Raw genomic sequence first — 20702 nt, forward strand, 5'->3', positions numbered from 1 at the left:
GTGCTAACTTTTAAACTTAAGGAAGGTGGCACCTCATTTTTTTAAAAAAATGCAGATTGTATAAGCTGCAGTCATTAGGCATTGAAAGTAATGGCACGATTCAAACATTGTTGATGGGGAGCCCAGGACCAGGATGGACTTTAAAGGCTAACATGCCAGAATTATCCTTAAATTGTACAGATAAAAAACCTGAATGGGAAATATATGTGCTCATTTATATTGTTATATAGTTAAGGCTATACTGAAAGCTTCCTGAGTTGGTGCAGAGATGTCATCCTGTCTAAAGATGACTTAGTTATTAATACACCTCCACAGAGTCATATGTGTGATTAATTTGGGGGTCTCTTTCCCTCCCTGAAACATGCCACCACTCATGTTTTATGTATAAATGTATTGCATTGAATGAATATCCTGCGTTGTACGAAATAGTTTTAATATAATGGAAAAGGAAAATTGATGAAAACCACGGCATGTTGCCTCAAGGCATTCAGCATCCAAGGCTGAAGGATTTCAATATAAATGTACTATGATGCACTAGGAAGCCTTTCTGTACATAACTTTCGAGAAATATGGTAGGAATGGCAAAAAAAGGAAAAAGGAAATTTGCAAAAAATATAATGAATTATATTGATCTTATTGGTTTCCCACCCCCAGATCCTCGCAATCTCCCTGACCATACTGCTAAATTAATAAGAATCCCAATTCATTACAGCTTACCTACTAATGCATTTTTCATATTGCATGGATATCTTCAACCAGATTCACTGCACAGCAGCAAACTCAATCCACTTTTATGCAAGTACAGGTCAAGACTGAGGCTTGCGTTTTCACAGATTTGAGCTTAATTATTGCTTCTCCCTTTGAAATTCGGTATGAGATCAAACTCCAAGGTACAACCCCAGGTCATACTAACCTCTCTTGTCCTGCCGTGTCCCACAGCTGCAGCACTGTAGGTTCCCCATCAACAATGAGCCTCTTCATTTGAAAGTCAACACCTTAAAAAAAATACAGAATCCATTATATCCTTTAACAGAGTAGAAGTAAATGAAGGCAGAGGAATAACTTAGTGCACCTTTCCCCAACCTCCAAATATTGTTGGACTCCCAAGTCCCCATCATCCTTGACCGCAGGCCATGCCATCTTGGAGTCTAATAATATCTGGAAGACACTCTGACACAACTCTATGACAATTGTGATGTCAATATTTAATTTAAGTTGAGCTGAGGATCATGGTGTCCTCCAGGTGCTGCTTAACTACAATTCCCATCACCCCTGTCCATGGGTCATGCTGTCTGAGTCTGATGGAGTCTACAACAGCTGGAGAGGCCCATGTTGGCTACACCTGATTACTTTCCCATTAATAAATATTAAAAGATATACAGAAATAATTACATTAACTACATTTTTCAATACTTGGCACAGGTATGACACCATTTCCATATATTGATGGTACTTATATTTAACATAACTTTTAAGAGAAAGAAACGTACAAAGAGCCACTGGCATTTTCAGATTGCACATCCTACTCCCAAGAGACTGTGATTTACTCACAGTATAAAAAGGCTGCAGAGACCTGCCCATTTATTTATTTATTTAGCTCCAAAGATCGACCAGGGGCATCCCACGATTGACCAGTAGGTTGCAATCGACCTGTTGGACATGCCTGGCATAGATTAAAAACTGCATCACGGATGCAATTACAATTGAATACAGTGGTGCCTCGCAAGACGAAATTAATTCGTTCCGCGAGTCTCTTCGTCTTGCGGTTTTTTCGTCTTGCAAAGCACAGCTATTAGCGGCTTAGCGGCTATTAGCGGCTTAGCGTCTTAGCAGCTTAGAAAAAGGGGGGGAGGAAAAAAACTCGCAATAACTCGCGAGACGTTTCGTCTTGCGAAGCAAGCCCATAGGGAAATTTGTCTTGCGAAGCACCTCAAAAGACGGAAAACTCTTTCGTCTAGCGAGCTTTTCGCTTGCGAGGCATTCGTCTTGCGGGGCACCACTGTAATAGTAAGGTGGTTTTAGCAAAGTCAATGTTAAGTGCCCCGCCCAGACACTTACTGATTGACAGGAATGCTGTCTTCCAGCAGTGACTCAAATGAGATTCTCCATTAACAGACCGTAAGTGCATTTGATCATTGCACATTTTATCATCTTTACAAAATCCACGTGCACAGAATACAGATAACAGAGTAGAAATGCACACCACTTGCAGCAGTTAAAGAAGGACTGGAGTACAGTGGTGCCTCTGGTTAAGAACTTAATTCATTCTGGATATGCGTTTTTAACCTGAAACTGTTCTTAACCTGAGGTACCACTTTAGCTAATGGGGCCTCCCGTGCCTCACGATTTCTGTTCTCATCCTGAAGCAAAGTTCTTAACCCGAGGTACTATTTCTGGGTTAGCGGAGTCTCTAACCAAGTGTCTGTAACCTGAAGCGTCTATAACCCGAGGTACCACTGTATATAAATGGTGCCTTTCCCCTTCACAATACAATTAGCCCACAGGGCTGAGAGTGGGGAAGCCTTTATTCATGTAGAAGTCTCACAATATTTGTCTAATGGCAAGTTACTGGGAGGCTTCATTCCCCATCCCCATTCCAACCATGGTTTCTTCAAGTGGTTGTGGCCTCCTAGATGGCTGCCATTTTCCTCCTCTCTCCCTGCTATAGGACAAAGGGTCCAAACTGTGCCTCTTCCTTTCACAATAATGGCACTGTATAGCAGGTGAAATAAAAATACTCTCACTGTATAGCAGGCGAAATAAAAATAAAAAATTGTCCAGTAGCACCTTATAGACCAAGTAAGTTTGTTCTGGTATAAGCTTTCGTGTGCAAGCACACTTCTTCAGATATATATATCAGGCAGCTGTGTACATCAGAAATAGGCAAACTCGGCCCTCCAGATGTTTTGGGACTACAACTCCCATCATCCCTAGCTAACAGGACCGGTGGTCAGGGATGATGGGAACTGTAGTCCCAAAACATCTGGAGGGCCGAGTTTGCCTATCCTGGTGTACATTGTTCTTCCTTAACTGGTGCAGCAGAGCCTGATTCCCTAACATATGTAGCAGGCAGCTACGTTGTACCTTGTTTTTTTCTTAACTAACTGAAGGGACAGGGAGCCCAATTTTCACTATAAAGGCAGCATGTCAGGAAGAGAAATTATTTACAGAGTCGAACCCCCTGCCAGTGATTAGAATGGAGGTTGCCATTCTAAGATAGGGAGCTGCCTGCTACATATTACACACATATCTACTGTCTCCATCGGGAGCAGAACACACCCACTGCTGCTTATATTTTAAACCTAGGGTTTTGGCTCAAGCCTCCTTCAAAAGTGATACAATATCACTCCAGTCTGTTGTGACCAGGGTGCTGACACCCCAGAAGGGGAAAGTCCGACGAACATACCTAGAGTTGCGCTGGTGTTCCCTCGAAATTCGTTTTTGCAAAGCCTCATAAGGAAACTAGATTTTCCAACAGCTGCGTCCCCAGCAAGAACTATCTTATAAGCTTTCTCTGAGCTTGGGTATCTAGAGCTGCAGTCTGGAGAGTCCGACTAAGGGCAAACAAACACACGTAAGATTGACATTCATGAAGTGTACAAACCGCCTCTCGTCTACAGTCAACAATCTCATTCCTACGGCGCCTTGCATCCTCAATAGACAGAAGCACATGTCTATTCCAAACCATCCAATGGAGTGTCGGACTTGTCTTTCTTAAACAGCTGCCCTTCATGTCACCTGGCAAATGTCTTTAGAAACCGAGCATGAGTTTTTAAATTTCGTGAGGTAGCAGCGTGACAGGAAGGAAACCTGCCATTTAAAGGAATACTAGTCAAATATTACACTGTTCAAGCCCTTAAAGGTAAAGGTAAAGGTAAAGGGACCCCTGACCATTAGGTCCAGTCGCAGATGACTCTGGGGTTGCGGCACTCATCTCGCTTTATTGGCCGAGGGAGCCGGCGTACAGCTTCCGGGTCATGTGGCCAGCATGACTAAGCCGCTTCTGGCAAAACCAGAGCAGTGCACGGAAACGCCTTTTACCTTCCCGCTGGAGTGGTACCTATTTATCATCTTGCACTTTGACGTGCTTTCATTTTTTTAAAAAAATAATTTTTATTAACTGGCCAATCACATCAAATTAAATCACATCATATAAATTCCGAATTACAAAGCCAAATTTTTAAATTTTGTTGGGGGAACCCATACTTCAAGATCCAAAGGGGAATTCAGATCATCTTCTTATTACTGCGTTAATGTCCAAAACAGTCCCAATCAGTCCAAACAAAGTTCATAATTCTATCCAGTCTTATCTTGGTGTTGCCACATCATATCTTGTTCGTATAATTTCTCTTTTTCCTTTACGATCTCTTCTGTTAGTCTCCTTAAGCCGATAGCAAGTGTAATAATCCTGTGTGGATTTCCCGTTCCTCCACTAAGTCCAGATGGTTTCCATATATCTCCTTCGTAGATAACATCACTTTTTCCATCGTAAATTTTGGCATTTGTCGCTCTTAAGTCCCACCGAGGAGTTGATTCACGATATGTAAACAACTCTATTTCTCTCTTTCTCCTCCCAGACCCAAGAGCTCCCACAATGCCTCACAAAATGGCGAACGGCATTTTTTCCTGACTGCGTCACTCCAAAACTCTTAGCTTTCCAGCTTCATCTTGAAACATTGCTTTGGATCGAAAGTTTATCTCCACACAGCCTTAAATCCACAGCTTAAGTCCTTAATTTCTGACTCATTAGGGGAGGGGGATTCTTGTTAAGTCACATAAAAAGGTAGAGGCAGGTTTTTCCCCCCCTCCCCCTCAGTCATTACCGTATCTTGACGTTCTTCTCGTATTTTATTGTTGTCTTGTTATCAGAGATCTCTTCTGTCAGCAGTATTTACTCCCCTTTTTCCTTGATGTATGTGCAATTAATCATGTCCAAATTATTTCTTTTAAAGATCATTGCAACCAGCGGCGCAAATCGGGGACGGCGTCAAGGAGTGCCGAAAATCCCACAGGAGGGCTTTGTGCCTAGTGCCCCCACCCCCACAAATTCGGGGGTGGTATAGGGCACAGCAGGCAAGGGCCATCCCCCCCCCCCATAATCCTGGGGGGGTTAAGGAGGCTAATTACCCCCATCATAGCCTCCAAATTACCTCGTGTGGGTCGGAGAGATGTTATTGTCAGCCATCTTCCGATGCGCCACCTAGTGGCCCCCCTTTGACGTGCTTTCAAACTGCTAGGTTGGCAGGAGCAGGGACCGAGCAACGGGAGCTCACCCCGTTGCGGGGATTCGAATCGCCGACCTTCTGACTGGCAAGTCCTAGGCTCTGTGGTTTAACCCACAGCGCCACCCGCATCCCAGTTCAAGCCCTTAAATATGCCTAAAGCTGAAAGGGGGGTCTTCAGGCTAAAAATTTCTCCACCCCAGGTTGAAAGTATCAATATGGCTTTCAGGTGAAACCTGTGGAGACATACCTGTGGAGACATGACAGGGAGACATTTCCTTATTGAAGCTCCAGAGCTGCTGCGACTGACTGCATGGGTGGGCTTCCAGTCCAAGACGGTGCCGACGTCATCAGGACTATATACCTCTTCATCTCGGATATCTGGGACCTGCAGAGACCAGCAAGGGTTACCAACTTCCACAATGACCTCAAATTAGCCTTAGGAAGGGCAGAGGTGGATCAAAGCATACAGCAGTGTCTCTTTTTTGGAAATAACTTCACATTGCATTTTCAACAGAGACAGGATATAAACATTGCAGCATTTTGAAACCAGTGGGGCAAGCTGCACCAGGGGAAGCATAGCAAGATTTCAGGCAGGGGGTGGTGTGTGAGAGAGGGTTTCCCCCAAAATATGTACAATGTAAGTAGCAATAATTAAAAGTCACACTATTTCAATCATTTTGAAAATCCAAATGAAACAATTAGGGGAGCCAGGTTCTAAGGGGTCATGGAATTGTTGTTGGCTAAAAGGGGGCAAGGGTTAAAAAAAGACTGAGAAACACTGACACAGAGGTAAAATATTAGCAGAGCAGGGAAGGCTATTTTCTGCCTGCCCTCTGATGTCCAGGGCTTGCAACTTATGCATGGCCTTTTCTGCTCAATATATTATATTATTATTATTATTATTATTATTATTATTATTATTATTATATATTTTTATTTATACCACACCCTCCCTGGCCAGAGCTGGGCTCAGGGCAGCTAACATCAATAAAATTACAATAAAACAAAATAGGGGGGGGGACAAACAAACAAACAAAAACCAGTTTATTAAAATACGTATTAAAATACAATTTAAAATGCAGCCTCATTTTAATAGAAGCCCATAAATCAAAACCATAAGGGGAGGGAAACATAAGGATCAGACTGAGTCCAAACCAAAGGCCAGGCGGAACAGCTCTGTCTTGCAGGCCCTGCGGAAAGATGTCAAGTCCCACAGGGCCCTAGTCTCTTGTGACAGAGCGTTCCACCAAGTCGGGGCCAGTACTGAAAAGTACTGGCCAAACAACCATACTCAATGAATGGAGATGAGGGGAGGGCGAGAGACACAGGGCCAAGGAGCTACCTGATCTATGGGATGGGGCACAGTACAGCCCCCTTCCCCTTCCATATGGTGTATTCTTCAAACATATGAAGAAGGCTTGCATAATACCTAAGAGGTGGCTTCCACAATCTTGATTTTTGGGGGGCTTGTGAATTACCATGGATGGTTATCATTCTCTCTGATATGTGGGCCTTGAGTAGTTCACTGCCATATTAAACATGCTGTCCTTTGTGGATTAGCACACATTTCATTCATGAATTTTATTTTATTTTAATCAGGTCTCTACAAAAACCATTCTGTGTGCTCACAAACAGTGGCGTAGCGTGGGGGGTGCAGGGGGGGCCAGCCGCACCGGGCGCAACATCTGGGGGTTAGGGTTAGGGGGCGCAAATCCACGGGTTAGGGGGTGCAAATTACTTGCCTTGCCCCGGGTGCTGACAACCCACGCTACACCACTGCTCACAAATCAGACGTGTGTGAGCAAACATTCCACAAAATAAACCTCACAGCCACCACATATTGATTCCTCCCCCTTCTGGTCTGTGCATACACAGTAATAACTCAGACCCAGTGCTTTATTTCTTACTTATATGAAACTGTTGGGTTCGCTCAACAGGTAGCAAGTAGTAATTTTGTCTCTTTTTAAAATGCAGCTAAGTCTGGAGCTTACATCTGTATCAGAAGCGTCACCCGTAAAGCTTTCACGCAGACCCTGTGGCCTCTGAGAAATCCTTTGGTGTTTCGATTCCACTTCTGAATCATAATCATTTGAATCTCTCAAGGTAGACAAGCCACTGTCAAAGCAGCTTTCGGGCAGGCTGTCAACCTCGCAGTTTGTCCTCTGCATAGGGTCACAAAGGGCCAGGGAATCGTAGTCTTCATCCATATAGGACGAATGGTATGACCTGAATGGAGAAACAACATTCCATAACATTGGCTGACAAAGTTCCTTATCTACAGCCAAATAATACTGGTGTGCCCAGGAGCCACAAGACACATACTGCATGCCATTTTTCTGCCTTTCCAGAACAGCCCAACTGCAAGTCCTGCTTCCATTTCCCCCACTAATCCTACTCAGACACACACACACGATCACTCAAGGTGGGCCACTGTTTCGTGTTCTCACTCTGCTACCTTGGAGTCTCTGCTACCACCTGTCAGCATCGCCCTTGAGCCAGTGTCACCAACTGGACTCATGCACTTCAACCCCGACTGGGCTAGGCGAGCTGGGTAGCACTTCCAGAGACCACCAGGTCAAAGTGCTGTGGACTCACAGCTTAAAGTTGTGAGCACCGGATTCACTTCCACAATACAGTCGCCGCACAGCAGAGTATAGCAGAGTCTGGCAGTGTATAAACAACTCGGAGAGCAGCTCTGTAGAATATCTTCTTTTATTCTATAACTACAGCTATAATACAAAACTATATACAGAGCTAAATAGGTCTAAGCATAAATGAATGCTACACTGAGTGTCTGCAGCTGCTCTTAGCAGCAACCTTATCTCTACACACGATCTCTAACACTCTCTCTCTCTCTGACACACTGACTGACTGACTGACTGACTGACTTCGTGCTGGAGCTGAATAAGTAGAAAGCAGAACGCTGCTCCTCCTCTCTGGAGAATCAGCAGACTCGTCAGGAGATTCTTGGATATGGGAGGGGTGAAATCTCCTCACCACACCCTCTCATTTTCCTTTCCTCATCACCTCTTAGTTCTAATCTAATGCACATGATTAATGGTCTTCTAATTTTGAATCACAGAGTTGGAAGATCGTTTCCAAATTCCCTGAGATACACTTTGCTAAGGAAACATTAAAGAAAGCATAATGGTAAACCACTGGAGGACTGATTAATATTTTGGCTTCCTGCAGATATGAAAAAGTTATTCCAATTCTTCACTGAACAGGGAACAATGAACGTTCAAGAAAAGAATGTTGCAAGGACCTTGCTCTGAAGTTCAATGAGCATTTACTGTCCTTGAAGCTGCCGCATGATATTCTAGAAACTCTTGCAGTGCCAACCCCAAGTCTGCAAAATTATTCATCAGGGTAGAAATGCCGAGAACAGTTAGTGTATGGGAAGTGCTAACTTTACTCTGGATGGAATCCAAACGAGTTGTTCCTAATAGTCAGCTGGCAGAAGCATGTCCCTTGTTGCTCGCTGATCATTAACTCCACTAGAGAGCAGCATGGGGTAAGGCAGCCAATCAATGCGTCTGGATCTACCAGCAACTTTAATCACTTAAAACAGAAGATTAGGGATGTGAGTCTGTGCTCTTTACATGTCTCAGAAAGGCATTAAGCAGTCCTCCTAGATTTAAATAGGGCAAGTTCCAGTGAACAGTGGCTTCCCCCATCACACACAAACACAGAATTGATACAGAGGGAAGACGCTTAGCTCTAACTTTTTTCCAACTGTGATGCTTTGCTGGCATTGCAGGCCTCGAAACACAGTAGCTTAGAACCAAGTCTCATCAATTTCAGCGAAAAGTATTTTCAGAAAGTGCTTGTGTTTACAGGATCACTGCCTGAAAGGTCTCCTTTAAATTGCTAAGATCTGAAAAAAATAAAGTAACACCTGGATCAGTTCTACCTGTCATATCGTGGATTTTGGGGAGATTGGCCGCCGCTGCATTTGGGACTGCTTCTGGCGAGAGTATTCCCTGGAGAAGTGTTTGTCAGACGCTGAAAAACATAGGTAAAGAAAGCTTTTCAGAACACCTGGCTTATAACATACAGTGGTACCTTGGTTTAAGAACAGCTTAGTTTATGAACAACTTGGATTAATGCTGCAAACCAGGAGGTAGGTGTTTTGGTTTGTGAACTTTGCCTTGGAATATGAACATGTTTCGTTTCCTGTTGAGTGTGTTCCATTTGTAAATTGAGTCCCCCACTGCTGTGGGAAAGCACGCCTTGGTTTAAGAAGGCTTTGGTTTAAGAACAGACTTCCGGAACGGATTAAGTTCGTAAACCAAGGTACCACTGTACTCTTTAGCTAACAAATGGTAGTCTTGATTCTGGACATTTATTTTTTTGTCATTCTGGAATGTTCAAAACCAAAGGGTAGTATTGAACATTGGGCAGGTAGGGCAACAATCTCCCCCACCCCGAAACTGATTTTGAGGCTGCACAGAGGGCTGTGGAGTGAAGAGAAGAAGGTAACATCCTGCTTTGCAAGCAGAAGTCTGGTCCACTTTGACACTAGATAAAACGCAAAGCAAGAGCTACACTAGCTGAACAGCAGTCAGCCCCTTTTCTGTGGTCCGATCAGGGGCAAAATAGTGTAAATGAAGGATTTCCATGTGAGGGGTTTTTGTTTGTTTTTTGCCCACCTGTTTTTCCTTATGTGACTGAAACATAACTTAACCTATATGGAGAAAAGTTCCAGTACATTAGCTTTGCAGAAGAGAACAACATATACTCTCTGGTGGCAACCATAATTCCTAATTTACCAGGGAGTAAGCTTCATTTAAGGGACGCGGGTGGCGCTGTGGGTTAAACCACAGAGCCTAGGACTTGCCGATCAGAAGGTCGGCAGTTTGAATCCCCGCGACAGGGTGAGCTTCCATTGCTCGGTCCTTGCTCCTGCCATTCTAGCAGTTCGAAAGCACGTGAAAGTGCAAGTAGATAAATAGGTACTGCTTCAGCAGGAAGGTAAACGGTGTCTCAGTGCGCTGCTCTGGTTCGCCAGAAGTGGCTTAGTCATGCTGGCCACATGACCCGGAAGCTGTACGCCGGCTCCCTCGGCCAATAAAGCGAGATGAGCGCCGCAACCCCAGAGTCAGCCACGACTGGACCTAATGGTCAGGGGCCCCTTTACCTTTTTAAGCTTCATTTAACTTGATGGGACTTGCTTTTGAGTAAAAGTGCACAAGATCACACTGTGAGTTACTTTGGCATCAAACCAGAATGACTACATTATTTCCATCTTACGGCTTATATTGGTATAACCAAGAGCAAATATTTATATTACTGCACAATTATTTAAACATATTGCTTATGCAATGTCGCTGCCTACCAGCGATCTGTTGTACATGCTCCAGCTATTCTCTAATGCGCTTCTTAAGCCATCGTTGCTGTCGTGAAGTTTCCTGTTGGCTGACCTAAAAAACAAGCCAGGACAAACAAAATTATTCACATTCAGAAGGTATCAGAATTAGATTGTAGAGTTTCAATCATCTGGCATTTTGAAAGCCAACAGATAGCAGGGCGTTTAATAAGGTGACCTTGACTTTTGTGATAGTGGCACAATGGATCAGTATAAATCATTGCATCAAAGACAGCATAAGGAATCACATTAATGCCATTTAGACTCTTACAGTAACCCCAAAGTAGGGGAGGAGATTTTCCTATACCACATAATGCTCCCTGAATGGTCCTACAATGGGGAGGGGGGTTGACTGTTCTGTTATTTTTCTGGGTCTAGCTTGTTCTTTTTAACTTTGCAAGTTCCTTTGGCAGGTGATGCAGCAGCTGATATAAAGGCATTAACCTGTCAGCAATTCGCTAAATTCAAAGCCAAAGCTGATTTCGAGTTGAAAGCAAAAAGGCATAATTAAGATACTGCAGGTCTGAGAGACCCCATAAATGTAAAAAAAAAAAAACCCACAAAACCACTAAATAACTAACTAAATCAATGATTTCTTGATATGTGAACAAACAGCCTTCAAGGAATGCAGTCCAAAGGCTTAACCGTCTGGCCATAATATTTAATATATCAAATGGGAGGGCAGAAATGCAGGTTAGGGAACCAGCAAAACTTTTCATTACAGCCAAGTACATCTGCTTTTCTCTCATTTTATTATGGGTGCTCAAGTATAAAAGTCCATAAATAAAAAGTGGTTTATTGGCAGCTTACTGTAGAATGTCTATCTGCCTCTCCAGACTATCTCTGTCTTCCGTGTATTCTCTGATCATTTCTAGTTCTCTGCAAAACAAAAATTTGCACAATTACTTTTCTTTACTGACCAGAGTATACACAGGGAACTAAATAACCAATTTTCTACAAATATGACTACTGAAGACTCTTACCTTTCTGAACTTAAGCTCTGATCTGCAAGATCGCTTTTCAAAGTATCTAACTCGCTCTGAAGGAAAGCGATATTTGTCTGTGCTTCCATAAGATCTTTCTTAAGTTTCTGGTTTTCCTGAAAATAAACCAGGGGAAAACAATGTTACTGATTAAAAATCACTTGTTACATATGTAATTCACGTTCAAAAATACCTAAAAATAAAATATTCACTGCTACTAACTACGAAATGATAATATGAAAATGCTTGACGTGCAAACTCATAGCCCACTTAAAGTGCATAAATGCCTCAAGGCCAGTCTACATGTTACAGTCCTACATGGAGACACCTCCACAAACATCTGTAGAGAAGACATACCATATAATGCCACTAAGACATGAAAATGTCTTCAGTCACTGCTGTAAGTTCCCATGTCTGCTAATGGTGATGGCAGCATGGAAATTTCATGAAATGAAAAGTAAACACAACATGTACTTTCCAATTAGGTTTCCAATATGAAGAGGTGACTACACAGAAGTTATTCTAGCCGGCCCCAGATAAAGAGCTTGAGGCAATATTTGTTAAGAAACTGGGTCCACAGAACAGAACTGGCCAAAAATATTTTCAGGGAGAAAGAAATGAGAAAGTTATTCTTACTTTGAAAAGCCAGAGTTCTGTAATACCTATACATTCTCCATTGCTAATGTGTGAAAATGACACCCAAGCATGATATACGCAGCTTAAACAGTATAATTTCTTCCCCCTCTGAAATGCCAGTCATCCTTCTTTACAACCTCAACAATTTTCAAGAAAATGCCATTGCCCAACAAGCTACTTAAATATGATGGGTGGTAAAGATACCGATCATATCGAAACGCGACAGGCGCAATGATCACCCCGAGTAGGAAAATTATAATGCAGCTCATACCAAGGTCAGATCATGTATCCTGTTCTTTAATGCCACCAAATCTTCTTTGTGATTAATGTTTTTAGATTGCTCTTCAAGCTGAAACAGTAAAGACAGTGTGATTGATGTAACAAAATAACTTTGATGGACACATTAGAATGCATGAAGAGCAGTAGAAAGGGATCAAGCAGTACAGTGGGGGTTTAAAAAAAAAAAAACAGACAAACTACAAAGCATTTCAGTACAGCCTTGAAAATAAGACAAAAACGACTATTACAAAAACAGTTCCTTGCCAGCTTGCCTGCTCTTAGCAACTTTAGCCCAATTGTGGAACATGGGAAGCTGCCTTCTACTGAGTCAAACCACTGGCCTAGAATCATAGAATCATAGAGTTGGAAGAGACCACAAGGGCCATCGAGTCCAACCCCCTGCCAAGCCTACCTACCTCATTAGTGTCTACACAGACTGGCAGCTGTTCCCCAAGTTTTCAGGACAGGGGACATTCCCAGATCTACCTGGAGATACTGGGGAATGAACCTGGAATCTTCTGGATGCGAAGCTGATACTCTGCCTCTGACCTACAGTGGTATGCCAATAACCTACAAAGGCAAGGAACTGACTGCTTTTCCATTTATGAAAGGAACGTCTCCCCATCTGATTAGCTAAAGAGGATTCACACCCATCACAAGCAGTAGGTAGGTGGCTATTTAAAGTTTGCTTTAGTAACTGTGAACATTAATAATTTTATGTAGTTATTTGGATAATATAAAACAGTAATTCTCAAACAGTTCTCCACACACAGATGCAGTCTTGAGTGAAGTGAAACCCTTACTGAAACCTGACATCATCGTTTATGAAAGCACTCTGAAAGCAACTGGTTCCTTCCTTTTTCAGAAAGCATGGCTTTGCAGCCCTTCTTCTCCTTCAACTCATAGACTTCAATCTTACAAACAACCTTCCAGCAAGATGAAGTTCCAGGCTCATCCTCTGAAGTGTGATATGCCCTTAATTACTTCAAAGATAGCAGCAAACATATCAGAGGATCGAGTCCCAATAAATTTGTCACAAATGCCAGACCACAAAAGTCAGTGCAACTTACCATTTTAAGTTTTTTTATCGTCACTTGGAGCTCATCCACTTCAGCTTCGTATTGGCGCTTGAGGTCATTCAGAGCCTCTTCTGTTTTTCGCTTCTCCTACAGGCATGATATATTTGTTAAATTACAAATGACAGGCTTAAGCAATGTACCATCACATGTCTGGGAGGCATCTCTTCCCATTACAGGGCAACAAAAATATTTTGGGCTACCCTTAATGTTTCTACACGTGGCTATGCATTTGTGAGAGTTGGACATATGCTTAGAGATACATGTTTGTGCAACCCACAATATGAAAAGAAGTGCAGGGAAATCCCATGGCACTGACAAGCAAGCACACAACATACAAGGTGACTGTGTCATAAGTCAGCCTTGCATCAGTAATAACTGTGTACATGGTTACCATTAAAATTTATAGTTCGGTACTAACCCACAAAGTAAATATCACCGAAGGAGTGCATTTACATTTGGGGTGTCATACTTCTTAAAACTGCGAGCAGCAGTGAATGAAGGACAGAGTAAAGAATGATAAGTGAAATAAGTCATCACCAGGCCAGCCTTGCTATTTCTATCTAGGTGGTAAATTGACTGATACTTGGCAAGATGCTTATCAACTCAGACATTCCATTGTGTGTGTGTGTGTGTGTGCGCTTAGGGGGAAATACTGATACATTTATAAGGTGGGTTCAAAGTCCATGGTAAGGCCAGTGCTCAGAGATCTGTGGGATCAGCTGTGAATTACCATCTGCGCTCTGGACTTCACAAAGAACAGCCTCCACCCCACTGCACACACCCCCCCCCCAGAAGATTAAAAGAAGTCCGAAGAGCACCGGTAAGCGCGTCTTACCTCGGCGCCATGTTGGCCCCTCCCCCCCCAAATAATTCAAATGCTTCAGAGCCTCAGGGACATTTTAGAAGTCACATGAGGTCAGGTGTGCAGCCCTGCCATTCCATCACTGCATCACACACAAGCTCTTAGGGCAGGCCTGCACAACTTGCGATGTCTTCTATACTACTCACATCACAAGAGAAAGGTAGTCTGCTACTCAGGTAGTGGGCCCTAACTAGATGCTTAACAAGCCCCCCATGTGAAGTTCCAGGAAGACAGCAAAAGGAGGAGGTTTATCAACACCTTGGTATGCATGGCCTAAGCAAGTCACAACTTGGGCCAGCTTGCCTTAGGCTTGGGGTAGGGAACCTGTGGCCCACCATACGTTGCTGGACTTCAACGCCCCTCATCCCTGACTACTGGTCATGCAGATGGGAACTGGAGCCGAGCAGTAACTGAAGAGCCCAATGTTCATCACCTGCGCCTTAGGCGCAACTGAGAAAGCCCTCTCAATTGTGGACACAACCTTTGACAACTCAGAGGCTCCTTCAATGAGTAACTAAGCAATCGAAATGGGTGGGAGGAAGAGTCGCTTGCATGCAGTTTAAAGAACCTGTGCTCTGTTGAATGTGCAGTCTGGAGGTACCGTATTTTTCGCTCTGTAAGATGCACTTTTCCCCTCCTAAAAAGTAAGGGGAAATGTGTGTGTGTCTTATGGAGTGAATACAGGCTGCACAGCTATCCCAGAAGCCAGAACATCAAGAGGGATTGCTGCTTTCGCTGCGCAGCAATCCCTCTTGCTGTTCTGGCTTCTAGAATTCAGAATATTTTTTTTCTTGTTTTCCTCCTCCAAAAACTAGGTGCGTCTTATGGTCTGGTGTGTCTTATAGAGTGAAAAATATGGTACTTAGGAATGAAACACAGAAATGCAGCAGCTTAAAACTTCTATATTACTACTAGTCAGAAAACAACTAGTTCTAATTCTTCTATTAGGGCCTGTTTTAGAGCCACCACATTCAAGGGAACTGTATGCTGACTGCTGCTATACAGCAGGCAAGTTGCTTGCCCATCATGTGGATCAGGCAATTTCTCAAAAAAGTCACACACACAAAAGCTGAGCTAAAAGAAAACTCCTGGTATAATACAACCAGATACAACCAAAAATATGCATTTTAATTGGAACTTTTCCTAAATGCACATCAGCCTCTATCTGGCCTAAAAAATGTTTCTCACAGGCACTGAAAACAGCACCACCCCAGCCAACCTTTCCTTATTAATGCTCCCCACCCAAAAACTGAGGTGGAGAAAGCTCTGACCTTCATACCTTTCACATCCATGGCCAATTGGGAGGAGAAAGAATGCAGAGAAAGGTTTCATGTATGAAGCCTCAGGCACAGAAGCCAGAATCTCTTCACTAATTTTCTTAAGCAGAGAAGCCAGTTCTAAAAGAAATATTAGGGCTATAAACATCAACTATTCACCTCCTTCTTGATTTTATGCTCTGCAGCCTGTATTCTCTGGTCCATCTCCTCTTCTAGTTCACCAAGCTGCATTGCTGCTTTATCTTGTGCTCTAAAATGTAAGCATTCACACAAGGCCATCTTGAGAAATGTCAAAGAAAATTGAGAATACATGGTTTGTTCCATCCCTAACCTGAATCGGTGGCTCAAGATGTTCCAAGTCAGGCATCTGGGGAAAGGTGAACAAAGACCTTGGTCTCATCTGCAAAGCAGCATCGTTCCACTTTAAACAATAACAGCTCCCTCCAATGCATTCTGGGGACTGTAGTTCGTAAAGAGTGCTTGAAGTTTGAGATCCCTATGCCAGTAATAGAGCTACAATCTACAGCAGTGGAGTCCAAACTTTCTTCAAAGAGGGCCAGATTTGATGAAGTGAAGGGCCATAAGGGTTGTTGAAGTTGTTGAGCTTTTTTAGGGTTGAAGTTGTTGAGGTTGTTTTAGGATTTTACCCCAGGAAATAAACTGCCACAAGGGCTGCATTAAACTGACTGGTGGACCTGATTAGGCCCCCAAAATGGACTTTGGACATGCCTGATCTACAGAGTAGTTCATCAGACAGTACCTCTTTCCAGGAAATTCTGGGAATCACAGCACTTTGGAAAGAACAGAAGGTTTCCTAACAACTCCCAGCACCTCTTATGAATTGCAGTTCTCAGGCAGGAAGCCGTGGCTGTTTAAAGTGGTATGATACTGCTTTGAATATATAGTGCAGATTGGCAACTCCAAATTAAAGTCACCTGATTCTCATTACTGTCATTAAAAGCAACCAAATTATCTTAGCATGGTACATGCTACACAGATATCCCAAGATTGTAACTGCTTAGGACATCCAATTACCAAGGCTGTGACTGCAAATGATGTGCAGAACTGCATGTGAAGTGGTTTTTCACACACCATTCTGAACATCTTCTAATGGCAGCACAAAGGAGGCAGCTTCATTTTCCGCTTCCCTTTCTGCTGCCAACTTCCTATGATGTGTTACCACAAAAAGGTAGATAAGCTGGGACCTAAAACTGTTGCTTCTCATGGAATAATATTGGATATATACCACCAGCAACAAAAAGTTCAAACACATTTCACCAGTCACATCGGCCTGAATGGCATACTGCTTGAACAGTCCATAATTGATAACTATTTCCTTTTTACATATGTGTGTTCAAAGGTATAACTTTAAAGTAAAACAGACTTCTGAGAGGACATTTTTTTTAAAGTTACAATCCTGATTCCATAAGGAAGGAATTTTGGTTGTGTCCAGCCACGTTATACTCACTGAAATGAATGAACTTAAGTTGGTTGTGTCCATTAATTTCAGTGGGTCTGCTCTGAGGGTATAACGCCATGATTGCAAGTAAAAAACATAGCATGAAAAAGAAAGATATTAGCCTTTGGATCTTAAGCATTTCATTCAGCTTCTCAGAGACTCCAGGATAACCAATGCTAATTTTGACTTCTCACACCCACCAGCCTCATCCAACTCAAAATGAAAGTTTGGCAGTTGAATGCTGCCATTAACATTCTCATGTGACTTTAAACAACACCATGTACTGCAGACAAAAATGGTAATTGTTTCACTGTGAAGTACAAAACATTTGACTCTTACCTTTTTACAGCTATGGCTAAGTTTTCCATCTCTGCACTCTGAAGCTTGATCTCTCGAATAAAGTTCTTAATAACATGCTCATAAGGTTGAATTAATCGTGGTTCCACGATATTGATGTTCTGATACAGAACACTGACCTGTTCTTGCCTGGAAGAGGGGAAAAAATTACCAATTAAAGCATATGCAGATTTTCTCACAAATAATCAGTTTATATCTCATGCAGAGATGGGTGCTGAAATGGCGAAGGAAAAAGCACTCCTATTCAATTTTCGCGGGTTAGGCTTTTGTACCACGAATCAATTATATTTAACCCTTACAAAATTGTTAGCATTTCTTTGGTTAATGGCATCAACTCAGAAGAGATTTGGATATCTTCAAAACAATATTACAAAATGTTTTGTAAACAGTGTAATTGCACAATAATTAATGCTTTTACTGTGGGGACAGAGGCAACTTCTGCATAACTTTCTGAGGGTCACATGCCAGTGGGAAGGTGAGGTCAGAAGCAAAAGTAGGTGGAGCAACAAATGTAATTCTTTGCCTTTGTACCGTAGGCTAGTTTCTACTCAGACGCATCTCTATCTTCCATCCAGATAAGCAAGAGGTCTAATGGGAGTTCAAAGGCAAATTGCAGCCAGACAAACACTCTTTGGGGTGCAAAGCAGGGCCTGTGAGTGGTGTGGCCTGGGGAGAGTTTGGAGGGCCAAACAGAAAGGCCTGGAGGGCCACATCTGGCTCCCGAGGCCTGAGGTTCCTCACCACTGGCTTATGTAAACTTGATAGAAAACAGTTTGCTCCATGTAAATGCCAACTATGATACTGGTTTTGTGCCCAGGCATGTGCTGGGATAGCTTAGTTCAGGGGTCGGCAAGGTTTACCTCGCCTGGGCTGGTTCACTCCAGCAGAGATCCCTCCATGGTCTGGATTGTGCGCGTGCAATTGCCGGCGTCTGCGCATGCACAGACGCGATTTCCGGCGCCACGGAAGCAAGTCCTCACGCCACACTGTGCCGTTTTAGCACAGTGCACAGGGAATCACCAAGCGGGTGGCTCAGTTCGGGGGCAGCTTGTGGGCCAGTTAAACGACCCATGGGCCTTAGGTTGCCAACCCCTGCCTTAGTTGGTAGAGCGGGAGACTCTTAATCTCAGAGTCGTGGGTTTGAGCCCACATTGGACAAAATTCCTGCACTGCAGGGGGCTGGAATAGATGATCCTCGTGGTCCCTTCCACCTCTAGAATTCTCCGATTCTCTGTTGATGGCCCCACCTCCTAGGCATCCATGTGTGGGACCAGATACCTGTTTTTATGAAGCCTTTGGGTGAGCAGCTGCTTGCTCATAGGCTTCCATGCAAGTGGCTCTCCTCATCACATGGTTGGCCTCCTTGTGTAGAAGACCACACACCCAGCAGCTGCTTCAGCACGGGCTTTGCCAGCTCAGATGTGTGCCCCAATGCATAGGCGCCTAGGGAGGGCCAGGGCCAAAGGGGCCAGCTCTGCTCCCCAATAATTGTGTGAAGAATATATATAGTGCAAGGTTTTAGATGCAGGATAAACTTTAGAGAAGTGGACAGAAACCAGCAAGCACACGCCCATGCACTGTTAGTAAGAAAGGCAGCACGATAAAAGCTTTTCTAGGATGCTGTAACAAAAATTAACTTAACTCAACCGATAACCTACCATTGGATGCCACTGGCGTTCCTGTTGGGATAATTAAAGATAGTCAATATATATGATCTAGGAACGGCAACCAAAATACTCATTGGAATTGGTAGTGGATGAATCAGGCCAAACTGAGGTGGTTTTGGAGGCCAACTTTCATGGCAAAACATAATAATAATAATAATAATAATAATAATAATAATAATAATAATAATAATAATAATAATATACTTATACCCCGCCCATCTGGCTGGGTTTCCTCAGCCACTCTCGGCAGCTTCCAACAAAATATTAAAATACAATAGTCCATCAAACATTAAAAGCTTCCCTAAACAGGGCTGTCTTCAGATGTCTTCTAAAAGTCTGGTAGCTGTTTTTCTCTTTGACATCTGCTGGGAGGGCGTTCCACAGGGTGGGTGCCCAATTTTATTTTTACAGAAAGGTAAGCAATTTTTCAGTGCACCTTCTGTAAAATTGTCCAGACATGTAGCTGTCTTAGTTGGCTGCCGCAAAAACAAAACAAAAACCGTCTTACGTCATCTTAAAAACTAACAGATTTATCATGGCATAAAATTCTGTGGACGAGGGCCAACCTTGTCAGGTGCATGAACTGTTCTCCTCAGTTGGCAAGTATGCACAATGGGAACGGGGGGGGCGGGGATATAAACAGTGGCGCAAAACAACAGCGAGAAGCCCAGTCTGAGACAATTGTATGCAACGTTCAAATGTATATAAGATAAGCAAAGTGGCAATTCACTATGGCAGTACGTTAACTCACCCCTGTAGTGAGAGGGGATGCCATTGTCTCTATTCAAGGCTAAATAAATAGAATCAAATTCCCCGATAAATTCTAGTCCAACAACTTCACACTGTGGTCTCCTTTTGAAGTTCCTTTGTTTTAGACTGACAACTGCCAGCTCAGTGAGCCAAGTGTCCTGGGAGGCTGAAATGTTCGCCCACTTGTTGATTGAATGTTGCCGTTTTCTTTATGTCAGATCCGTTTCCCATTTGCTCCTTTGTGCAGAGACTGACTTGCTTGTCCTGCGTTGACCACAGAAGAGCAACGCTGACAAGGACACACTGCGTTGGGGAATGACCCTGGATGGCGTAGCTGATATTATGAAGGAGAATAGAAGTGTGGCCTGAGGAGATATGCTAAAAGAACTGGCACCTGGGCTGGATGCAGCTGAGTCTGGCCAAGGCGTTTGGCTCGGCTATTGGGCCTGTTGATACCTTTCTGAATGCTCTGAATAATCAGAGAAAGCATTTGAAGTGTCTGGGCAGCTTCCCTCACACACTGGTGGACAGGCAATCTCCTGGGCACAGCATCTTTCTGGGGATACTGTCTTCCAGACTGCCTTGTAAGGGGCATCAAATATCCTGACATATCATTTTCAACAAGCAGAGCAGGAAGGTAGGTTCACTTTAAAAAAATTCCACACTTTCCTTTTGTTTTTAACAACCTACTTGCATAAAAATCACCACAGCCTTGATTCTGTCAAAGTTATTAGGTACGTAAGAGTGAATCTCAGGAGGG

The 20702-nt window shown here is 43.2% G+C and overlaps 1 protein-coding gene across 2 annotated transcripts in view; it reads right to left on the reverse strand.

Annotated features, from left to right (window-relative positions):
- The window catches only part of RASEF (RAS and EF-hand domain containing), a 39438-nt gene that overhangs the window by 7670 nt on the left and 11066 nt on the right, over window positions 1–20702 (reverse strand). The window contains exons 2-14 of one of the 2 annotated variants that reach the window (XM_079996077.1): window positions 19184–19204; window positions 17508–17654; window positions 15869–15959; window positions 13562–13657; window positions 12484–12561; window positions 11577–11692; window positions 11404–11472; window positions 10564–10648; window positions 9139–9230; window positions 7217–7451; window positions 5473–5610; window positions 3407–3554; window positions 914–995 (exon numbers count right to left, since the gene is read on the reverse strand). In XM_079996077.1, the coding sequence (XP_079852203.1) occupies window positions 914–995; window positions 3407–3554; window positions 5473–5610; window positions 7217–7451; window positions 9139–9230; window positions 10564–10648; window positions 11404–11472; window positions 11577–11692; window positions 12484–12561; window positions 13562–13657; window positions 15869–15959; window positions 17508–17654; window positions 19184–19204 (1398 nt within the window). The remainder of the gene's footprint in view (window positions 1–913; window positions 996–3406; window positions 3555–5472; window positions 5611–7216; window positions 7452–9138; window positions 9231–10563; window positions 10649–11403; window positions 11473–11576; window positions 11693–12483; window positions 12562–13561; window positions 13658–15868; window positions 15960–17507; window positions 17655–19183; window positions 19205–20702) is intronic. The other variant, XM_079996078.1, reaches the window with a different exon arrangement.

Source organism: Podarcis cretensis, assembly GCF_951804945.1.
Source record: "Podarcis cretensis genome assembly, chromosome: 11".
Lineage (NCBI taxonomy): Eukaryota > Metazoa > Chordata > Lepidosauria > Squamata > Lacertidae > Podarcis > Podarcis cretensis.